General features: G+C 34.2%; 3 protein-coding genes across 3 annotated transcripts; 1 reads left to right on the top strand and 2 right to left on the bottom strand.

Annotated features, from left to right (window-relative positions):
- Nucleotides 1-688: 688 nt before the first annotated feature.
- On the top strand, nucleotides 689-13233 carry LOC140742258 (uncharacterized). The gene is made up of 23 exons (XM_073073107.1): nucleotides 689-906; nucleotides 1191-1297; nucleotides 1580-1688; nucleotides 1880-1918; nucleotides 2396-2588; nucleotides 3170-3270; nucleotides 3449-3544; nucleotides 3645-3683; nucleotides 3816-3854; nucleotides 3935-3982; nucleotides 4347-4476; nucleotides 4562-4700; nucleotides 4802-4928; nucleotides 4998-5231; nucleotides 5310-6234; nucleotides 6443-6598; nucleotides 6933-7059; nucleotides 7846-7982; nucleotides 8431-8454; nucleotides 8579-8746; nucleotides 9052-9495; nucleotides 9751-10007; nucleotides 10256-13233. Exons 1-23 carry the CDS (start codon nucleotides 890-892, stop codon nucleotides 11982-11984), a joined length of 5385 nt encoding a protein of 1794 aa, XP_072929208.1. The 5' UTR covers nucleotides 689-889; the 3' UTR covers nucleotides 11985-13233.
- Nucleotides 12002-13277, bottom strand: LOC140742257 (cytosolic Prostaglandin E synthase). Its single transcript, XM_073073106.1, has one exon. It carries the CDS (start codon nucleotides 13082-13084, stop codon nucleotides 12584-12586), a length of 501 nt encoding a protein of 166 aa, XP_072929207.1. The 5' UTR covers nucleotides 13085-13277; the 3' UTR covers nucleotides 12002-12583.
- Nucleotides 13278-15283: 2006 nt separating this feature from the next.
- On the bottom strand, nucleotides 15284-20984 carry trus (programmed cell death 2 like trus). Its single transcript, XM_073073104.1, has 8 exons — nucleotides 20792-20984; nucleotides 20132-20295; nucleotides 19171-19350; nucleotides 18436-18551; nucleotides 17871-17986; nucleotides 17639-17792; nucleotides 17156-17300; nucleotides 15284-16717 (listed from the first exon to the last, which is right to left on the bottom strand). The coding sequence occupies exons 1-8, from the start codon at nucleotides 20894-20896 to the stop codon at nucleotides 16450-16452; spliced, it is 1248 nt and encodes a 415-aa protein (XP_072929205.1). The 5' UTR covers nucleotides 20897-20984; the 3' UTR covers nucleotides 15284-16449.
- Nucleotides 20985-22672: the final 1688 nt, after the last annotated feature.

Genomic DNA, 22672 nt, shown 5'->3' with positions numbered 1-22672 from the left:
CCGTAAAGTAAGTAAAATTGGATTTATTTATTCACTTTTTATATAATTATTCTTACATTCCATAGTACATTTTTTTGTTGAAATAAAAAAATAGAAATATTAAAAAATTAAGAAATTTGTATCTGAGAAAAATTGCAACTTCATATTGTTATTGCTATTGGTAAAGGTATTCTCTTAATAAAATGTACAAATATTATATATTCATGTGTTTTATTAAAAATTCCACATATCCTACTTTATCTTATTGTTTGTCGTACTTTAATATATATTTAAAGACATTATTTTTTATTCAATACCACTGAGTATTCAATTCACCAAATGTTAATTGATTACTGGAATTGGTATCAAAAATTCTACATAGAGGAGGGGTGAAAATTATCTATACTTAATAAAAAATTGTTGTGAAGATTCTGAGTGCTCAGGGTGAGGTTAGAATTTTGTACTACCATACCTACTCATTTTTTTAATTTTATATAGAAATAACTATCCTATATTGTGTGTCCTCGTGATCATGTAGAGCCTACTAGGGAAAGTTATATTTTGTTTCAAATTCTTTATGTATATTACATGGAAATAGTGAATAAATACTTAGTATACTTATAAATTAATCACAATCAAATTAAAACAAATAATACTAATCAAATATCAAGTTTAAGGATCATACATACTATTACATACCAAAATCAGTGATCGTAGAATTTCGAATGTCGCGTTGCGAGGGAAGTTTTATAGTAAGCGAAAATCACCACAGCCATTTCACGAAAGCCAACTAAAATATTAAAACTTAAATTTCGAACGAAGGTTGTCAAATTTACATAAATCAAAATTGTTGGTAATAATATGAAACATTGAAAAATGTGAAAATTGTGAAAATAAATAAAAATTAAAGATGAATAGGAAAAAGAGGTCAGTTTGGTTCATAAAAAGTATGAGACCCGCAGGTATTCTGTTAGCGATAAAGATAATGAGATAGGGTAGTCATAGTGTCCTCATAACGTACCAACAGTGTAAACTTCAAAACATCTTGTTTATCGCATGTACGAGTACTAGTTCCCAAGAAATTGTACCCAGATATTATTATTTTATTATGATGATGATAATATAATTCTTACAAATGTGCTGTAGGTAAATGTATAGATGTCCTTAAAACGGTTTTTCGTAATCTTTACTAAGGAGTAGTATGATTTCAGATCTTGCAAATGTCCTCCAAAATTACAGGAAATATGCAAACATGTAAAAACTGTCGACTGCAAGGATGTTTCCGAAATTATCGAGGCCCTAACTTACCAGGAAGAATGTAAATCCATACGAATATATTAAAATATTAGACAGTAGATACCTATCTATTATATTTCATATAATTCTAGTTTCAATTGTATGGTAAGGTTGTAAAGCCAGACATTGAGTAGTTCCATCTCAGTCTTCATATGCAGTAGAATTATTGTCATCTAAGGGGTCGAATACAACCCTGCCCGTTTACCTACTGCCTCCTTACGTAAAGAGAGTAGGTAGATCTTTTACTCGGAGAGATACCTATTCGGAGAAAATAAAATAATAAACCTCGTGCATTTTCTTTAAGGTATGCGAAAAACGAAAAGAACAAAAGCTCCAATATTTAAAACTAAACCATTTGTACCTCGACATTATAAGGACACGTGCGTACCGATGGTTCCATCCATGCATACAAGGTAATGAAGTATAATGAAATATACTTTCAAACTCAATGATTAAGATATTATATATAGGTAACTACATAATGTAATATTCAGTACAGTAGGTACATATGATTGATGCCAGCTAATGCGGATTATGCAATCGATGAAGTAGAATTATATAAGTTTTTAACTATCTCTATCTATCTATCTAACTTTTCTTTCAGATTACGCTATATTGGACACTGCCCAGTAGAACCACAAAGGTAAAAGGTTACGTTTTATTTTCAAGTAGTAATAACTACTTAACTTTTAGACTTTCGTTTGAGCTCGATGAAATGTTGGCTTGGCGACGACACAATGTTTATAAATATAAATTTGTGATTTATTCACTTTCGTATAAAATTATTATTTTTTGTTTTGTACGATCTTACTTTAGTTTTAGGTTAACATCAGTCAATATATTTGGCGAATTCCAATAAAATACCTATACCCATTAGCTATTGATTTACGTTCATTTTTAACATGTTTATATGAATTGAATCAATGTTCACAGCAATTTGGACAAGCGTATAAGTATTTTTGGTTAGGGTTTTGTTGATAAGAAATGGTTTTTAGTTTTTACAGACACTAACCGACAGTGTTGATAATGAAGTTGTGGTAGCAATAGTTATCTTAAAGCCTGATAAAATAATGATTGACTAAATTATATTTAAATTTAATAGTAAGTATTGTAATAATAGGGCTGAATATGGTGAAATGGGAAGTTCTTCGGAAGATATACTTGGCGAAACTAGTGGGATTCTAAGTAGAAGGAAAGGAAAGAGAAAGGCAAAGAAGAGAGTAACATATTACGATCTTGTTCCTGGCGACATAATGCTGCCCACACCGATGACCGTTATTAAACATAGCGCTTCAAATAAATCAATATTGAATGTAAGTGGTTAAATGTCATCTCTATTTCTGTTACAAGTAAACCTATATGTTTTGGATGCCAATTATGTAAGAAATGGAGTTAAATAGGAACCAGCGACATTGTCGAGTAATAGTGACGAAGCTGCTCACTCAGAATGTCACGTAGAGTCCTAGGTTTGATTCGTTGTCAGTCAGAAATGTTATATGAAGAACTTCATTATCTATCGCTATCTATCTATCCTAAAAAAAGGTGTTGAATATTTAAACCTTTTTATATATATAATATGGGAGTAGCAGACGAGCATGCAGTCCACCTGATGGTAAGTGGCTACTGCCGCCCATGGACATCTGTAGTCAACCCTAGATAGGATTAGATATTCCTTCCTGAGGTCGGCCACAGATGCGCCGCTACCCCTAAGGACTAAGCTGGAACGCCTCGGAAAAGTATGTCTCCCTTACCACACCCTTCAAACTAGAACACAGCAGCGCTTAACACTGCTGTTATGAGGCTGAAATAGGTGTGGCGGTGGTGCCGCTGAAGTCGAACCACAAAGGGTTCTACCACCTTCAAACCGGTTATAATTTTATGATTATCGTTTAAGGTGGCTAGTCCTAAAGTGAGTGGAGAGGTCATTCAAGCTCAAAAAGCTGCCGTAAAACCAGAGGAACTGAAACCACCGATCCCACCGAAATCAGCATTTGAGTGAGAGAAAAAAACATATTCAAAAATATTTATTTACTCCACGAAAATAATATTTACTTATAATCTATTTTAATTGTAACGATCTTGAAATATTTTTCCTTTTATTACCGAGGTGTAATTTGAAAGCAAACTTATATGCTCAAGGTTTTTTTGTTCTCTTAAAAATAAATGATTTCAGGTTGTATAAGCCTCATAGCGGTATAGTTATTAATAAAGATCAGAGTTTCGTTCCAGAAGTAATTCATATGCCTGGAGGACCTAAAAGATTTTCAAGGTAAAGTGGATAGAGATGATGTATTTTAAGTTGAATTCATAAAGATTTGTGTTTTGTTGGTAAATAATACTACCTAATCCTTACATACTTTGAATTTCAGAGACAAGAAAAAACAGAGGAGACCATGCCTAAAGGGAGGGTAAGTATCTATTTTTAAATAAAGAGTACCTAATTAAGTACCTTATTATTATTTTGATGTAAGGTAGCTACACCCAATGTTTACAGTTTTTCTTACCATGATGGGACTTATTATTTTAAAATGTTTTTTCAGGATTTGTAATGTAAAGACATGCACTAGATTTAAATGCCGGTAAGAAAACCAATGATACTATTAATGTATTAACATGTACTTAGTATAGTAGATTTAAAATTAATTATTTATATTTGCAGCAAATATCAAATGGCTATGCGGAAACGGCAGATGAGGCGATCACCTAGGTATTAAAATATACCTACTTCTTACTCAAAATATAAAATTACTTAAGTATACATTTACAATTTTCTGGGGTGTGTGGAAGGCCAAATTAAAAACACTGAAAGTAGTTACGCGGCCGCTTTCTATAAAAATTAAAACTGCATAAATCTCAGAATATTTTCGTAATTGGGAGGACTTCTATGAAAAGCAAACTATTATTGTGCCATTATGCAGATATAGTCGCATATAAAGATAACATTCTGGATAGTTATGATTACAACGAAAAATTACTGGAAAATGAAAAGGAAAATGTTTTTAGGATTTTTTAATTTTTTCCTACAATAATCAACTATCAACTATTTCTTCTATTATTATGTCTATTGGCAGGTCGCGTTCTGAGGTTCCCTACACAGTTTTGGGTGCCAGCGATGGGAAGCCAAGAGCACGAGGAATACAAAAGCATTTAAAAGACGATGATTCCGTTTGTGGACTTGATGAAATACCTCGGCCGGAACATGTAAGTTACTTAAAGATGTATCAAAGACAATATCTACCTACTAAGAACGCAGATTAAAATGTATTCAAAAATAAATACGTTTTAGGTTCATATACCTGCAAATCTAAAAAAAGGAATGTTACAAACGCATTCCTTGACTGTTCTGCCTTGTACAAAGGAACGAAAGCCTCATATTCATTATGGAATCCTTACTGGATCATTCAATATGTATGATCAAAAATTTAGTAAGTATACCATTTATACAAGTATAGACTCAAGTTGGGTCGTCAAAAGGGGGTATTTTTAATAATTTATAATTTCTAAAAAAATGCTAAACATATCCCAGGTGGCAGATCTAGGGGAAGACAAGCTCTTGCCATGAGTGTTATGGCTTACTGTTTAGCATTTCATTATCATCCTAAGCAGTGGACTATGAAGCTAGTCGACAATTTAGTAGAGGCTGGAGATCAATGGTGAGCAAACGTTCTTCTTCGTATAAGTCTGATTAAATCCAATCTTAATAAATATCCATTCACTTATAGGTATATCCAGTGCTTAGAAAAAGTCCACGATCATTCCGCTGTTCAAGGGATATGTGAAGTGTTGCCATTTGGTAAAAAACAAACTTTGGTACTAAACAAGAAACGAATGCAGGTTCTGTTAGGAGAACCGGATATTGTCGGTTATACGATGTCCTTGGATCCAACCGTCTATAATTTGTGTCGAGGACTCAAGGCTTTCTTTAAAGAAAATCGTGCTGGTATTATGTTATCGAGGTATGTTTATTGTTGATAAACTTCTTTTAAGTAATATAAAGTAACTATGAAATATCTATTGATGCATTTGCTTGGTAGGGTGCTGAAAGTTGTAATATGGAAGGACAGAATCTGTTACTATATATTCGATCCAGCTGGCAGGGATTCAAGAGCATATTCTAATTTTTCAAATGGCTGCGCTGCTATCATAAACGTAAAAGATTTGGAGTCTGTAGCAGAAGTTTTGCTCGCGCGCAGTGTACTTGAAGACCAGAAATTTGTTTTAGCACAAGTTAAGGTTTTGAAAATGGTGGATGAGAAGTGCGATGAAGATTTGGAATCGGACAAGGAACTTACGCAAACCGAAAAAGCTTTAATGGGATACAGAATTTTAAATGAAAACTGTGCTATTGTTAATGCTAATATGCATTTAGGTGATAGATGTTTTGAGGACGCAAAGTATCGGCAAGCATTACCAATTGCCATAGCAGCGATGACTTACGCAAAAATTTCTCCCCCAAACACATGGTTTTCAAAAACACTCGACAAAGTATTACGATTAGGGAACAAATTATACGTTGATAGCATACATCCAAAGGTGATGATAGATATTACGATAGATAACATCCCCAATGAGATCATAATAGGGCCATATGCGTGTGAAATTATAATTTACCGCGAACGAGTAAAAGGGCAACTATTTACGACCAAAGAATGCTTATTTAACATCAAGACTGGTTTAGAAGAGTTTTTCAGTCACGAATATAATAGCGGTATACTGGATTTTAATAATTATGCGCTAGCTGTTTGGCGACAAAAAGATATGTATTATCTATTTGACCCTTATCCACGTACACACGATGGGTTAAGATCTTTTAAAGTCGGAAAAGCTTGTTGCTTAATGCTACTTAACCCAGAAACTATGGCTGAAGTGTTTACAAAGAACTGGGATTATTTGCCTACGACTACGCAATTTTACATACACGCATTTAAAGTGTTGAAATTGAAAAAGAAACAGCCAAAGGTAAAGTAAAGTGACTAATTATCTATTTAAATTATATTTTATTCTTCAGAAACTTTACTTAGAAAGACGTATTAGTTCATCACGTCCGAGACAGGATTTAATCACGTTGTCGTTCCATATAATATGATGTAATAAAGAGATATTTCTGTGAAGCTATGCCAGCATTACACAGTCGATCCTTCTTATGGATAATGATTTTAACTTTTAGATGCAAATTGTATGTACGTTAAGTGACGAACAACTACCTGGAGCAAAAGGAAAGGCAAAGAGGATACCGCTTCCAGCGAGTCAAGCTCATGGCGATGGCAAAGAAATCTTCCACGATGTTCTGCCTCAAGAACCACTAGTCGATAAAGCTGGAGAAGTTAGTTGAATTAATTATATTAAGATTTTGCTATTTAAATTCATTTTGCATTAACTTATAATAATATAAGTATCATAATAAGTAGGTTTATATATAATAATGAGAATAAGTAGGTATAATATAAAAAGACTTGCAGCTTCAGTGGTTTCACATTGTTGAATTTTGAAGCGATTACATTCAAAACTTAGCTATTTTATAACGGCGTCTAGGATAACCTTAGTCGTATAACTCTGGGTCAATTGACCGTAAAATATTTATAAACTAAGTAACGTAAAAAGACAATTTGCAATAATCATAGAAACCTTTAATGCAAACTATTTTATGCTTCAAACAGCCACTAATTGATGAAGAGCAGATGGGAGATATTATATCCTTAGTTGATAGCATACAGGAGGATTATTTACCACCGATTCCACTGAGGTATAAGAATATGGAACCCGAGCCGTTGGAACCGAAAGTCGGTAATTATATTTTTGTTTTGTATACTTTTTTAAATTGTGCCTACGCTTTTTATTACTAGGTATAGGTATGGCTTGTCCCTGTAGTTCCGGGACTAGAATAGGGCTACGGTATCCCCTGCCTGTCGTAGGAGGCGACTAAAAGAGGGCTTCCGGGGTTGCGGGCGGCAAGAGTGGGAGCTCGAACCGTCCAGCAAGCGACCCCGGGAAGGACAGCGGTATGTGTGGTCGCATACCGTCGTAAACACTACATGGTGTGGGAGGAGCGAAAACTGCTCCCCCAGGGTAGAGCCCGATCGAGGCATAGCGCTTGGAGGGCTCCGGTTGTGTTCCGTCGGAGATCCCGTAGTTCTCCAACAAGCGTTGAGGACGGCCACCGGGGGGGTTTTGGTGAGGTAAAAATCCCACATAACCCGGCGTCGCTCCCACGTCGTCGGGTACCTTTTAAAGGTTTCCCCCTCGAGAAGAAAAAAAAAGTATAGGTATGGCTAAACCTATTCTGTAATAACCTGATAATAATATGAAGTCGGTTTTTCGAATTACTGGTTAATTATTATCACTTAGGTTTTTAACCAATTTTATCAATTTAATTTGATCAGAGGACACCACTAATGTACCGAAACATCAGGTTTTATTTAGCTTGGTATTTATATTTTTAATGACTTTGTGTATGGCTTACATTTTGCACTGTAGATTTGACCAACATGACACTGTAGATGACAATCAAATTTAAGTAACACATTCAGTATTATAAATGAATGATTCAATAAACATTTCTTTTTACATCAGTCAATCTGGACTCGCCGACGGTGTCGGTGACGCAGGTGGTGCCGCCGTGGCCGAAGCCCACGGACAAGACCAACGCGCCGGTGGAGCCCGACCCCGACCGGGAGCCCACCCCGCCGCCGACGCCCCCGCCCATGCCCGTATGACACCTTTAAATGATACTCACACGGCACACCACATAATTTCATAAACAGTTATAGTGGTAGGATAGTATGAATTTCGCTATTCTATAAGCCCTTGTTTAGCTAATAAGCCAGTAAGGGAACAGTGAGACTAATAAGCAATTATATAGTAGTAGCTGGATGACCGATTTTTGATCGGTATTTTATGAATATGAAATCTAGAACCAACCAACGAAACCGAGATAATCGATTTACCGCTCCTGCAACCCCCATATACTACATTTTATGAAAATCGTTGGAGCTGTTTCCAAGATTCATCTAGGTCCTAGATATCTATTTATCACCATAGGTAGGTACATACTTTACAAATAGATTTACATAAAGATAAATATACGTTACATAACAAAGAAAACTGTTAGAATATTTTATCTGACATGATTAATATTTTAAAAATGTTTTCTTTCAGGTACCCGAAGGAGCAGGAGAAGAGGTAGGTTAAATTGAATTATTTTGAGTCTTCCTAATATGCATTATCCTTATCAGACTGATAAACATTCTTTTGATTTTGTCATTGTTGTTATAAACAATGTTTAATTATACTAACATTACTGTAGGAAGAAGAATTAGGTGAAGAGGAAGAAGATGAAGAGACAATGAAAAAGAGGAAAGAGGAAGAGGAAAGGAGGAAAGCCGAAGAAGAGGAAGCACGAAGAAAAGCTGAAGAACTTCCACCGCCCTTGCCGCCGCCGCCACCCTCCCCACAACCGGAGCCTGAAGTGCCGGTATTTGTACAGACACTGGCCCGGCAAACATTGTGTTGCCATATAAAAATATTTAAAAATATAACATCGAGCACCATGTAGTTTAGTACCATTTTGCTTGCCAACCAATTTTATTTTCATTGTGTTCGATTTGTACCTACAGATTGCCACGTTTAAGGACACCAATTTGAAAATTCTTCTTTATCATGTCTCGTGTCTTGTTTGTTTCACTATAAAGATTTTTTAAGATATTTTCATTATTTATTTTTCTTATTTGCACCGATCTGCTATATGTGTCCTGTTATTTATTTTGTTATTTCCCACAGCTGGCTCCAGCGCAAATAATGGAGGATGAAGTGCAAACAATGGAACCAGTGAACGTAGATCGGAAAATTCTATTGACAGAAGATGCTCAATCACGTTTCAAAATGAGACAGATACGGAAGAAAATGACTTTACCCCTTGCAGAACCATCTCTAAATGTGACACCTTCAGAGGAGTTAGCAAAACCGAGCAATTTTAAGACTTTACCGGATAATACACAAATAGTTAGGGGTACATCAGCTATAACAGATTCAAATGCTATTGATATTTTACCATTTGCTGCTATAATGGCTATAGTTACTTCCTATAAGTACACGATTAATTCATGGACCACTGGCATCGTAAACTTTGTCGTGGATACGGCTAAAAAATTGTATGACAAAAAACAAACCAAATTCCAACTGGCACCGATTCATATTATACCGAAGATAGCTCTAGGGCATCAGGTACGATGCGCTATATGACTAAAATTAATTATGAGAATCAGTATTTTGGTTCGCTTAGCCAACTAATTTACTTAAGTATGGACTATAGAATTTTAATAATGACCGACCTTACACAGAAATATTTTAAGTAGCAGGTACTACATATAATCTAAGTAGGCTGTAGTTAATACTACAGCCTACTTAATAGTAGTAGATACCTACTACTAAAATAGGTCCTTAATTTAAATTTACCTTAACCGATTTGTATTGTTATAGGCATATCATGCTAAAATTGATGTGGTCGGTGAAGGTCCCACGTGGCAATTAGAAGAACAATTGACAAGGAAATTCTTAAACAGATTTGATAGAGGCATGATTACGACTTCTACTTATAGCTGCGCATTCTTCAAGCGCAATGGTTTATACTATTTATACGACGGAAGTCCTTGCAATCCAATGGGTTTGAGAGAGGACAAAAAGAAGGGGAAAGCATGTTTATTGCGTTTTACTACAATACATGATCTCGCAGCTCGGTAAGTGATATTGTCATAAACAAATAGAACCTAATGTTTGTCGTAGGTCTTTTTTCAGAATAAGGATTTAGATCATAATACGTCGCGTTGTCTACGGGTTGGAAGACTTACGCACTTTTAAGATTAAGACACCTTATAGATCAGGAATATAAACTCCAGAATTTCGGCGTCTTAGAGAGTCTTTAAGTCCAAACGCCTCGGCAACCATTGCTTTGTTCAAGAGAACTTAAATATTTTATGTGTTACAGAGTTTTGTTCAATAAAGATGGAAAAACAGAGGATCAACAATTTGTTTTGAGCAGAATCATAGTACGCAGACTTTTGGAAGAAACTAGGATGAAATTGCCAGAAGATTATGATTATGCTACTGGATTACCGAAGTCTAAAAAATCAAGATTGTCAGTAGCGCCCGCAGTTAAGGGTGATAAGAAAAGCTCGATAGATTTGGATGAACCAAAAAGCCAAACAGTTATTGGATATCAGCTATATGAAGGAATATATAGAATTGAAGGGACGACTGCTATAAAAGATCGTAAAGGAAGCTCTGAGGTTAAATCTTGTCATTTTGTGTGTTTAATTGCTATGTTAATGGCGGCAATGCATCCCATTAGAACCTGGGACCACGTTATGGTAGATACATGCATAGAGAAAGGCTTGGAAATAAAGGAGAAAGCAACAAATTTAAGTGTATGCGAAAAAAGAGTTATTAGAAACATTATTTTAGATGGTAAATTTATAAACGTGAACATAAAGAAAATTATCGTTGTCAATGAAAACCCAGAGAAAAAATTGGAACAGTACTTAAAGGCTGTCCTAAAACGGTTAAGGTATGTTATAATTCGATTTCATCAGTGTAGTATGGTTATTTGTCAGACTGACGGATACTTTCATTTGTTCGATCCTTATCCTGCTCCAAGTGAAGATCCTGACGCTCTTTTAACAGAGGAAAAGAAAACTGATGGGAAACCTGAACAATCCAAGAAAGCTAGTCAGGTAGCCTCATGGACGCTTTATCGTTCCTTAGAAGGTGTTATTCGTAGAATCCGAAAGGTGGTTTCAAGTAGTGATGCTGATAATCCAGAATTTTATACATTTGAATTGACATCCGTAAAACCGGCACCTAGACATTCAGCCCTTAACTATAGGCTTAGTCCTCTATTTAAGCCAGATGATAATCCCAACTTGCCCTATTTGAAACGCCGAAAAATTCGACCTATCGTAGACGAGAAGATGTATTGGCTAAATATCGAAGCTATTCCCTGGTCTCGTATGAACCCAGTTAATGATTTAGGATTCGAAAGGAAAACTCCACGTACGATGTGGAAAAATTGGGATATCGAATTCCCTGGAGATCTTTATTCTCTATGGGGAACTGTTCATCCTTTAGATGTTAAATTTGACGAAAAACATCGAGGCAAGCAATATTTAGCAACTTGCGTCGTAGCAATCGCCATGACCCAAGCTTGCAGTTTAAGTGCATGGACAAGTAGTTTCTTAGATGGTATAGTTAATTTAGGGGACATCTATCACAAAAGATGTCTTGAGAAAGTCGGTGGAAATAAAAATCATGAAATAGCTATAAATGATTTAAATACGAAATTTGATGATATGTTTCCATACTCATTTACAGCTAAGTTTGAGCAAAATATATTTGGGTTTGTTTATAATATATTCCCAGATCGTTTCAATTTAAGTAAAGCCCTTGTTTATTTTTTTGAAAGAAACAATCTTGGGATCCTTACTTCTCCTGGTAAGAATTTAGCATTTGGAAAATTAGGTTCTTCATATTTTATGTATGATTGTCAAAGCTATGGGTCTCCAATATTTTGCCCAGGTCAGGGGGCTTCATATATTTTAAAATGTGAAAGCCTGAATAGACTAATATACTGTATGACAATAACTTTAAATTTAAGAAGGCATGGACAACAATTTCATTTATATAGTGTAAACGTTACACTCTCGGAAAAGAGCAAATAAATCAGTATTACATTAGGTATATTAAACAAGTTTTTTATTTCCATAATGCCTAATACAATTCTTGATTGCTAACTAAAATTAAAAGGTGGATGATGAAAGGATAGCACTATACACTCCTGTGTGATCTATTTTATATATTAAATTACTTACACTCGCATGTAAAATTATATTGGGTTAAAACTTTAAATTAGAGCTTGAGCATTTAGTTGGGACTTATTGTTACAAGCAAGAGTTAGTTAAGTTTACTGAATTTGATATACGGATATTAAATGACCCAACATGTTTTGTATTGGTACTAATAACAAATGTTACGTTATCACATCCATTACATACATAATACAAAGTTATTGAAAGCCTAATAAGGCTCATTGAGAAACTGTTAGTTACATTGTCATAGAGATGTTTGTCATGTCGCATAGAGTATGCGAGTTCTCTTATCATGCACATTGACTAAAAAAATTCTGATATCAGTAATATAGCATGAAAATGTAATTAATAAAATTACAATAGTCCCTTTTACGATTTTATTATAACTGTAAAAAATCTTAATATACATAATGTACTGCATTTAAATGTAGGTTTTAGCACTATAACAGGTCTCATTCCAGATCAGGTAGATTTTCATCATCCGAGTCGTTTTCGACGTCAAATGAAAATTTATCGCCCTTGTCAAGTCCTGCAGAGTTGTTTCCCATTAAGCGCATCATATCTTCAAACTCCACATTGGAACCATCCTCCTTAAAGTCAGTTTCGTCGTCTTCGTCTCTCCATTTATTAAAATCTATTTTTAAATAATGTGGTTTCTTCTTATCTTTAGTTAGTGATGGCCAATAAGGTGCATCTTTCTTCTCCTTGCGAAGCACCATTTCTATGCAGCGACCCTTGTTAACGAAGGCGCTATTTTCGGGATTAACCGCATCGTATAATGGTATGGTTACCTCGTGGGTTTTTTTGTCTTGAGCATTGACACCTTTGAAATATACGGATTCCTTTTCTATTTTAATAACTGGGTCTTTGGATTCGATGTTGAACGTTAGAAATACGTCTTCTTTACGTTGGGCCCACATAACGGGAGGAGGCACCGGAGTTTCGTTAGACATATTTAATTACGTATAATATAAAGTTGCTAATGAGGTAAACACGTAGTGTAATTACTTGCGATTTTAAATGAACACAAATACAGATCTTAAATCAAGCAAGTTGATAGATTTTTTCCACAATTCCACAATTTGCACAATTCGACATCAAATGGCCGATCGCACAGCGCACTTCGCAAATTCATTAATGAAAATTGGTGTTACCATACCAAAATGTTAAAAATCTACCAAATTATATAGGGTGATTTATTGCCATACATGTTTTCTTTAAAGAAAAAAGCATAGTAATAATTTAATATCATTTTAATAGGAAAACTAACTTCTGGCGGCTGTAAATGCAGAAATCTAATAATGTAGGTAAAGAGGGTAGGTGTAAGAAGATCCCACATTCACAGTCGTACAACTAATTAATACATGGTTGCAATACTAGTACCACAGATACCTTATATTTAGGATATTAAAATAAGGGAAACAGTATAGTAATTAGCCCCCATACAGTTATTAGCTATTTAAAGTTATTAAATCTAAACAATAGAAATTTTATAGTGGTATGGTAGAAAAAAACAAAATTATAGTAGCAACACTTTGAATATTGTGAAAAAGTTTCACCAAAATGTTGCTAGAATCTGCTAGATGGATAAGTGGTCCCTTTGTGATTTTGGATTTTATGGCGGCAGAACCAAAACAGGCTAGTTTAATTAATAAAGAAAAAATAAGACGACAGATAATTTTCATATTTATTTTTTAAAATAATGTAAAGTAGTTATAAACAAAAATTTGAAGTCTGCGGTCGTTTAAATGCCCAATAACTATACCTGTTATAGCAGGTTAACGCGGACTATACCTTAGCAAGTAAATTCAGACAGTCCGAGAAATTTATCTGGGCATGCCATTGCGGCGATATTCGGTTCAGAAATAGATAACCATAGAATAGACCGCCTATGCTTGTGATTATACGTACCTTATCATCAAACCATTAATGTCTCACTGCTGGGCACAGGTCTCCTCTCAGAATGAGAAAATCAATATTAGGTCATAGTCCACCGCGCTGGCCAAGTGCGAATTGGTACACTTCACATACCTTTGAAAACTTTTTTCTAATATTTCTCAGGTAAGCAGGTTTCCTCACGATGATTTCCTTCGCTGTTTAAGCAAGTGATAATTAATTTCTAATATGCACAACATTCTTGAGGCAGAGTTTCTTAGCTACTAGGCTACCATTGCTATTAATAGCAGTGATACGTACCCAACCATCACAAAATAAAGAGGAGATGCTAGTAGCGCGGTTAGCCGCCCCCACGGCTAATCGCCGCCAGTGCGTAGGAGGGGTACGCACTGGCGGGTAACACACAATATTGGGTGAACTCTCCTTTCCCTGTTGTAAAACCAGTTATTTTGATTTATGGACAAATAATAAAACTCGAGTAAATTTCAAATAATTTATTAGTCAAGATATTATTTCGTCAATAATCTTCAATTTATGGGACGAAATTGCAGAACACGAGACGGAGTTTCGTAAAACTGGACTTATGTACATCGTGCCTTTATTTAAAATGCGTTTAAATACTCTTCGAGTATGATAGCCATACTAATCTATGTTGATAACAGACAGTTTTAAATTACAAACAAGTATGATAAAATAATGATTCTAAAATAGTACATTACAATACGAGGACGAAAAATTTTTTTCTGACAAGTGTGAGTTTGCAGGCCGAGCCGCTTCGCGTGCGCAAAACCCCCATTTCCGACCCCGTAATATAAAATTTTATACAACACGCGGACGAAAAATGTTTTTCTGACTCGTGTGATTGCAGTCCTCGCCTGCGGCTCGGCCTGCAAACTCACACTTGTCAGAAAAAAATTTTTCGTCCTCGTATTGTAATGTACTATTTCGTCCGCGTGTTGTATAAAATTTTATATTACGGGGTCGGAAATGGGGGTTATGCGCACGCGAAGCGTGCGTAAAACGTCCATTTACGCACGCCGTGATATAATAGTACATTACAATACGAGGACGAAAAATTTTTTTCTGACAAGTGTGAGTTTGCAGGCCGAGCCGCAGGCGAGGACTGCAATCACACGAGTCAGAAAAACATTTTTCGTCCGCGTGTTGTATAAAATTTTATATTACGGGGTCGGAAATGGGGGTTTTGCGCACGCGAAGCGTGCGTAAAACGTCCATTTACGCACGCCGTGATATAAACGTAATTGCGGTTACTACATTTAAATGTCAGTATTTACTTCAAAGACTTTTCATATAATTATAATTGTTTTAAGTATAATAAGCACCTGTGACATAATATATATCAAATTGTGAAGGATGATTTAATATAATTATGCGACAAGACTAGCGAACCTATCTTATGCCTAAGTATTTGGCAGTTTAAAATTTATTTAATGGACAATTTCTACTGACTACACTTAGAATTGCGACGAAGAAAATAATTATTTAAAATGACATAATAATTAGGTTTATGTAGATACACAACACAACATCCGTATTATTATAACTATGGTAAAAGTAAGTTTATACCCGTCTTTACAATTAAATGCAGATACACTAAGTTAACATTATGTTATGTATTTTAGATTGTTATTGAATAAATGTTGGTATAACGTAAGTATACCATATTGATATAGATAATATCGACGAATATTATTGCTATTTCAAAGGAGTGAAAAGCCAAATACATGTTCAGTACTAAATTCTATTCATATAAGCAGGTATCTATTGTGTAAGCATTCACGCTATAGTCAATAACTCTTACTCTATAGGTATACATTAGAAATAAATAATATCATTTTAACAATATTAAAAACAAATCGTAAGAACGACAGAGACCGAGAGAGAGAGATTATTATAACTTTATAGAAATACTAAGAAATATTTAAATTCTACATCAGTGACATAATTTAAATTTAATGTAATTATATTTGTAGACAATGTATGATGATGCTTAAATCTACGCCTAAGTAGTTATCGTTTCTGTAATCCGATATTGCACCTATTCAACTAAACATTTGTTTTAATAAAAACATTCACTAACCGGAACATTAAAATTTAAATCTATTAATTTCATGTCTATACATGATGGCTACGGCAAGAAAGTCTAACTTTCAATCATAGTTATACTGTAAATATATCCTTTTATTAATGCGTTACTTATTATTACATCTACAAAAATCTATAACTAAGTATATAAGAAGCTGAAATATTCAAGTAACTATCTGATAAGCATAATATTTATTTGATTTGACTCTGCGGTTGTTACACCATAATTTAAAGATAAAATGATTTCCAGATACCATAATAAGTTTGTCGTAAATCTACGTTACTCGTTTTTTTCGATGTAATTATTATAGTTACTTTAGATTTCGGGTTGAAAGATGACTGTTTCTTTAAACACTTTGTCTGAAGCTACCCAACAACTTTGCGAGCAAGTGAATATAAGTACTGATAAGAAATGCAAGTATGGAAGAGACATGTTGTCAGGGGCCAACAGGAGTGAGTCCGCGTATCTTGGTAGAAGTTGTATTTCACAAATGAGTTTTGAACGGCAGCGCCAGCAATGGGGAGGAATATTGTCAGCAGCAGTAAGAGGCGCGCCAAGAAGAGGTGGTACATCTCGGCTGTACCTGGGAATACAAATGAAGCATTTACACATCAATTTATATACAACAGGAAAGCAAAAGAATTTGACAAGATTTTGAAAAATTCACTTTCTTAAAATCTTTGCTATTACATTATTAAATTATATACTTATTACTTTTATTTATAAATATTAAATCTACGACAATGACGTCTAGTTTTTAAGTACTTTTTAGGGTTCCGTATTTGTAGTAGTGACCAATGATCACATTTTTTTGTGCGTTGTTATTCTTTAGAATTTAGATATTATTGTGCATAATGTCATTGTTTATACTAAATTATAATAGTACATTTAGTGTAAATGTAAATACAGTCGTGTAGTGTAATATGCGTGAGCCATACATCATTAATTTATCCTCTATATTTTTTTCTGTTTAACAGACGTTAACAAGTTTTTATGACTTGTGTATAGCAGCGATACGAACCGTAGTATCTGTGTAGGGTTGCGTCGCAAGCGCGTGAGGAAGGCGTGGAACATGCGGTCGCCGTGCAGCGGCGCGGCCTCCTCGTACAACTCATCGTCGCCCGCGCCCGCACACGCCGCGCCCGCCGCGTTACTCACATCCATATCTGTTAGTAACAATGACGATCCGAATGACACGATCATTTTTATTTTGATGTGATAACGTAACAAGACTTATAACTGGTTAGTATATGTATAGCCGGTTGAATCTCTCACACGAACCACAAAATTAGGGCCACATTTAAATGGCTGACTATTAGTGCAAACACGTTTGAACCAATGACGCGAACAATGCAAATAAGTAATATACTAAATTTTAGGCAAATTCTAGGGAGGCGACCTGAATATGTGAATGTACAGTACAAGAGAACATAAAAAGCAGCAAGGCAGATAGTTTAAAAATCATTTATGTTAAATTTTAATTTCATTTCAATTCAATACATACCATTTTCTTGCTTATATTTATTCAATAATTCCATGACTTTCTCATCATGGCACTGTTTACTTTTTGTTTCCTCTTCAATATAAATATGTTTTGGCACAAACTGGAGGGGATTGCAATTTAAGCGGCTTCTAATATCTGGGGGTAGCTCAGCAGTCTAAAAATAACAATTAATCATATCATAGTAATCATAGTTAGTTCATTTTACATGTTTGAGGGTTTTAAAAATACATACTTGTTGAAATAATGCTTCAATATTTTTAGTGGGTACAGTGGGAGTGTCAACAGTCACAAGATCAGAGTCATCTTTCCCTTCTATTTCAGCCACTGCAACTGGTACACCGACAGCACCTACAAATATTGAATTATGTTGTGTTAGTCCAGACAGTACCGATACAGTTACACAATACTCCAATCAGTTCTGATACAGTCCGCTAGGGGCGCTGATTGGAAATGTTTAGGGAAATACGTGAACAAATTCTAAAACAGTCATTTTTGTAAAAACGTAAACACTCACACTAAGGGTACAGGACATGTAAACATAAAAAAACAATTAAACTCTGTTGCTATTTTGAAGAAAAAGATGTGCCTCTATAGGTCTCGGAGACCTCTAACCATAAAGTTCTCAATATCACTGATTTTTTTCTATTAATACTAGTGTTACAACATTATGGGTATAATAGGCAGCCTATTTTGAATTAATGAACATTGAAGGATTATATTGAATTAAAAAGTAAACAATATAGCTATATTTTTTTTATTTATTGATGTGATTTAGTTATTACATTTGAGAAACAAACCTTGGGCTGGAAAATTGTTTGCATTAGTAGCATCAAAAACTTGCAGATTACCAAGAGCCTCTTGCATGGTTTCTACATCAAATGAGTTGCTCTCATCTTCATCATCGTCCGAGATTCTGTAACATATACTAATATAATACTAATAATTTTTTTTAAGTATACCCTCTTGCATGGTTTCTACATCAAATGAGTTGCTCTCATCTTCATCATCGTCCGAGATTCTGTAACATATACTAATATAATACTAATATTTTTTTTTAAGTATACCCTTATTTATGTTATAATATCAACCCAATAAAAAAAAATATGATTTACGTCCAGCGTAATTTTGATCATGCTTTCGAGTAACAATAATATTTTTTATAGCACCCTGTGACCTAAGCCCGCATTTTAGCCACGCTTTTCGTTCGTTTCGTTCGTTCATTTTTCGTTTAGCAACGTCGCTGCGCTCGAGCGCTAACTTCACGCCGTGCAAAAATAGGCTACTTTGGCCACACGTATCGTAATGTACTAGTTTTAATTAATGATTGGCATGTTCAGCTTTTGACATGTCTTTTGTGAGATATGAGTAAAAGATGTAGAAAAAACTAGCAAACAATTTTTTAACAAGTTGATTTTCATAAGATTAGCAATATAATTGACTTATTAACATTAATATATTGCATAATAAAGCACCAGTATATATTCTTTTTCATTTACATAAACTGTATATGCTGTTAAAGAATAGTCAATTACCTCTGTGGGACATTGTTTGGGCTGGGACTATTGTCCATGCTCATGAAGTTGTTTCCATTCTCATTCTCGTCCCAATCGTCTGATCCTTGGCACCAGTTGAGATCAGAGGATTGCATGGCAACAGGTGAAGGTGGCAGATAGGGATGCTCATCTTCAAGCTGACATCTTATGCAGGTCCAACTGAAAATGGTTAAAGAATATTGATACATTTTTAACACACTTCTATTAGCTTGTGTTGTATGCATGTAATTCCATTATCCATCCATCCACACATCTTTGAGCAAAATTTGCACCAATTTCCACAACTCTGATTAATTTGAAATTTTGCACACATTTCATTTTCATCAGTGCATTTTACTGCAGTTCATAACTATTCTCTTATATATAATTGCCGAATGACTGTAACATTTAAAATATCAAGCACCCCTTGCTTTTTACTCAGATTTAAATTAAAAATTATTTTCTACTTTATAGTTTGATTAGCAATAAATGCCGCTTTTTTTAAACTATTATTTGTTTTTATAAAATTCAAGTAGTGAATGAGCATGCAGTCCACCTGATAGTTAGTCGTCATTCTTGCCCATATAGACACCAATAACCAAACTATATATAGAACTAGCTGACCCGGCAAACTTTGTACCGCCTCAAAATCTATTTATCAAATATATTTCATGTAAAATATAGCCTATGTTACTTGTGGATAATGTAGATTTCGAATCGTGAAAGAATTTTTAAAATCAGTCCAGTAGTTTTTGAGCCTATTCATTACAACCAAACAAACAAACAGACAAACAAAGTTTTCCTCTTTATAATATTATTTATATAGAACAAAGGTAACTATGACAAGGAATTCTTATTTTTAAAGACCAAAATGAATGCCACAGCTCCATACCAATCTAGTTCGAAAAACCTTTTAACAAGAAATACTTAAGTACTAAGTTTGTTCAGTTCAAATTCATACCTTTCAGATTGGTTCCAACAATTAGGATTAATGCAAGCAAAGACATACAAAGTGCGATGATACAGAGATGTCATAGGAGCATAACATTGTACTACTAATAGTCTGTGTAAACCACAAAGTGGACATTTTGTTGAGAATTCTATATTCTTCAAGGGTGGCCAATCCTGCAACGGAATTGTTTTATTATTGAAGAGCTTTCGCTTATAATTTTAGCTTTATATCACTAAGTTTTATTCCAGATAAACAGATTAAAACTGACTGAATTTGGGTTTAAAAAAATATTAGTTTATAGACAATTCGCTGCTTTGTATGATAGTCGCACAATTCAAAAAAGTTAATTTTTATACAAGATTACAAATTGAACAATGTTTTTGGTTCAACATCTTTTTAATAAACGGAATTAAAATAGAGCCATGAAATTGGGAACTATTTAAGATTAAACTGTACCTTGAATAAAATAATGAATTTTGAGTTTGCGATTATTCATGCAAAGCAGTGAATTATCTTTTTTTTTATATTTAGAGTAGTAAACATTTAAACATAAATTTCCACAAAAGGTATCCAATAATATTCATATTATGTTGATTCAAATCAAAAACTTTAATATAAGAAATATAAAACCACATTGTTTTAATCAAGCAATATTAAAAGGTTACATACAGGGAATCCTCCAATTTTGTCACAAGTATAATTTATTGTTGAGTTTGATCTTCCTTCTAGTATTCCATTTTCGTATCCTAAAAACACTTGCATTTCCTTTGACATTTTTGTATTTTATTATTATATTTCAAAGAATAATTAAAATATTATGAACATCAAATCGAATTGAACGGACAACCAATCAATATTTTGAAAAGACATTGACAATTTGAAATTCTGACTTTGACATTACATTTTTATAAAAGTCTGTCTTTGATTTTGATTCAGTTAATTTGGGTTTAACCATAGTCTATGGTTTAAATAATATAGCTGTTCTTGAAGAAAATGTGATATTATGCACATTTTATATGAAACTGCATAGTATTTTCTTTCAATTAAAATATGCATACGTTTTTATATTTCAGCAAAAAAAAAAAGAGAAAGCCATCGTACGACTTTAGATTAGATATAGATCTTGGATAGTCTATTCCGATCACAAACATATTATAATGTAAAACTACAGACCTGTATTTGTACCCAATAGATGACCCAATAGAGAATGTTTAGATATAGGTCTGTGTGTAAAACAATCGGATAAGTAACAGCCAACATGGTAATTTGGCATAGTTCAAACATTGGGGATGTTCAGATGAAATTAAGAAAAAAATAGAAATTATGGTATACTAATCTCCTTTGCCACGGTAAAGAGGATTCCTTCGAGACCCAATTAAGGCTTATCCACCCTAACAAAACTGTGGTTTACGAGAGGCCAGGAGGGTTTAACGATAAGTTACTATGAACTGACACTTTGGTTGAAAGTCCCACATAACGGAAACGTGCATACATCGATATACTACTAATAAAGACGCGTGCATACAAATTTGTTACTTATACACAATGATTGTTTATTATGTCGATGCTTATACATAAAATTCAACACAGCTACTCTCGAACCGTGAAAGCCTCATTGGTTCGCAGAAGCTGCGCAGCTAGTTTAAAGGCGTCATTACTTTTGGTCTGAATTTGTAACAGCAGCAACTAATGGAGTTGTAAATAAGGTAATCTGTGTCGGAAACAGCCACAACAAAGTACCTGCCTACTTTTTATTTATCAGTACCCACAGTACCACAGAGCACCTTTATAAAATTTAGAGAGACCACGCCGTATCACAACTCTTATGAAAGACGTACTGTTATAAGCTAAATTAATTAATTTCTAGCAATTCGATATTTCAGTGTATTACGTTGTAATGTAGGTATATAAGAGCTTGTAACATTTAGGTCATTAATATGAAACTCTTTAAATTAGAATGAGCCTTAACTAATTGTCGAACTTATAGTGACAGTAGCTATAGTAACAGTAGTGAATCTAATGACTTCAGGATACAAAACATATACAAAACTGAATTTTCTATTAACTTATCAAGGGTGGCTAATATTAAAGCGCACTCTGCTTTGGTAGAGCATTTTATATGGCTCTAATTAATCTTCTCGGTCTATGGTGAGGACCCGTATCCAGAAAATTTGTTGTGTACCTACATAAGTAGTAACTTAATATAGCATGTTCACAGACCGGCTACTGGATCTTACATTATTTTGCATAGATTAAACAATATCAATAATATCTATCTACTTACCTAATTAAGCAAAATATATCGTTTGGACTCATTGGAGGTAGGTCACATGAGCAGTATTAGAATCTACATAATGTGACAGTGTCGGTTAAATGTAGACGATATTGAATCCCATTTAATGCCAAATTTGATACCTTCGTGCTCAATTTTTAGATCGTATTTGGTATCTTGCCTTCCTGATATTCGTCCGAACATAAAAGGTGCATGTTGCAAAAACAATAATTCGGAATGTTGTGTAATAAGTTGGTACTAAACTACTAAATAAAGGA

The sequence above is a fragment of the Epargyreus clarus genome, unplaced genomic scaffold, assembly GCF_041222505.1.
Source record: "Epargyreus clarus isolate Ecla_fem2 unplaced genomic scaffold, WU_Ecla_fem_2.2 ptg000005l, whole genome shotgun sequence".
Classification (NCBI taxonomy): Eukaryota; Metazoa; Arthropoda; class Insecta; order Lepidoptera; family Hesperiidae; genus Epargyreus; species Epargyreus clarus.
Note: the sequence above shows the minus strand (reverse complement) of the source record. Positions and strands in the feature narration are given on the sequence as shown.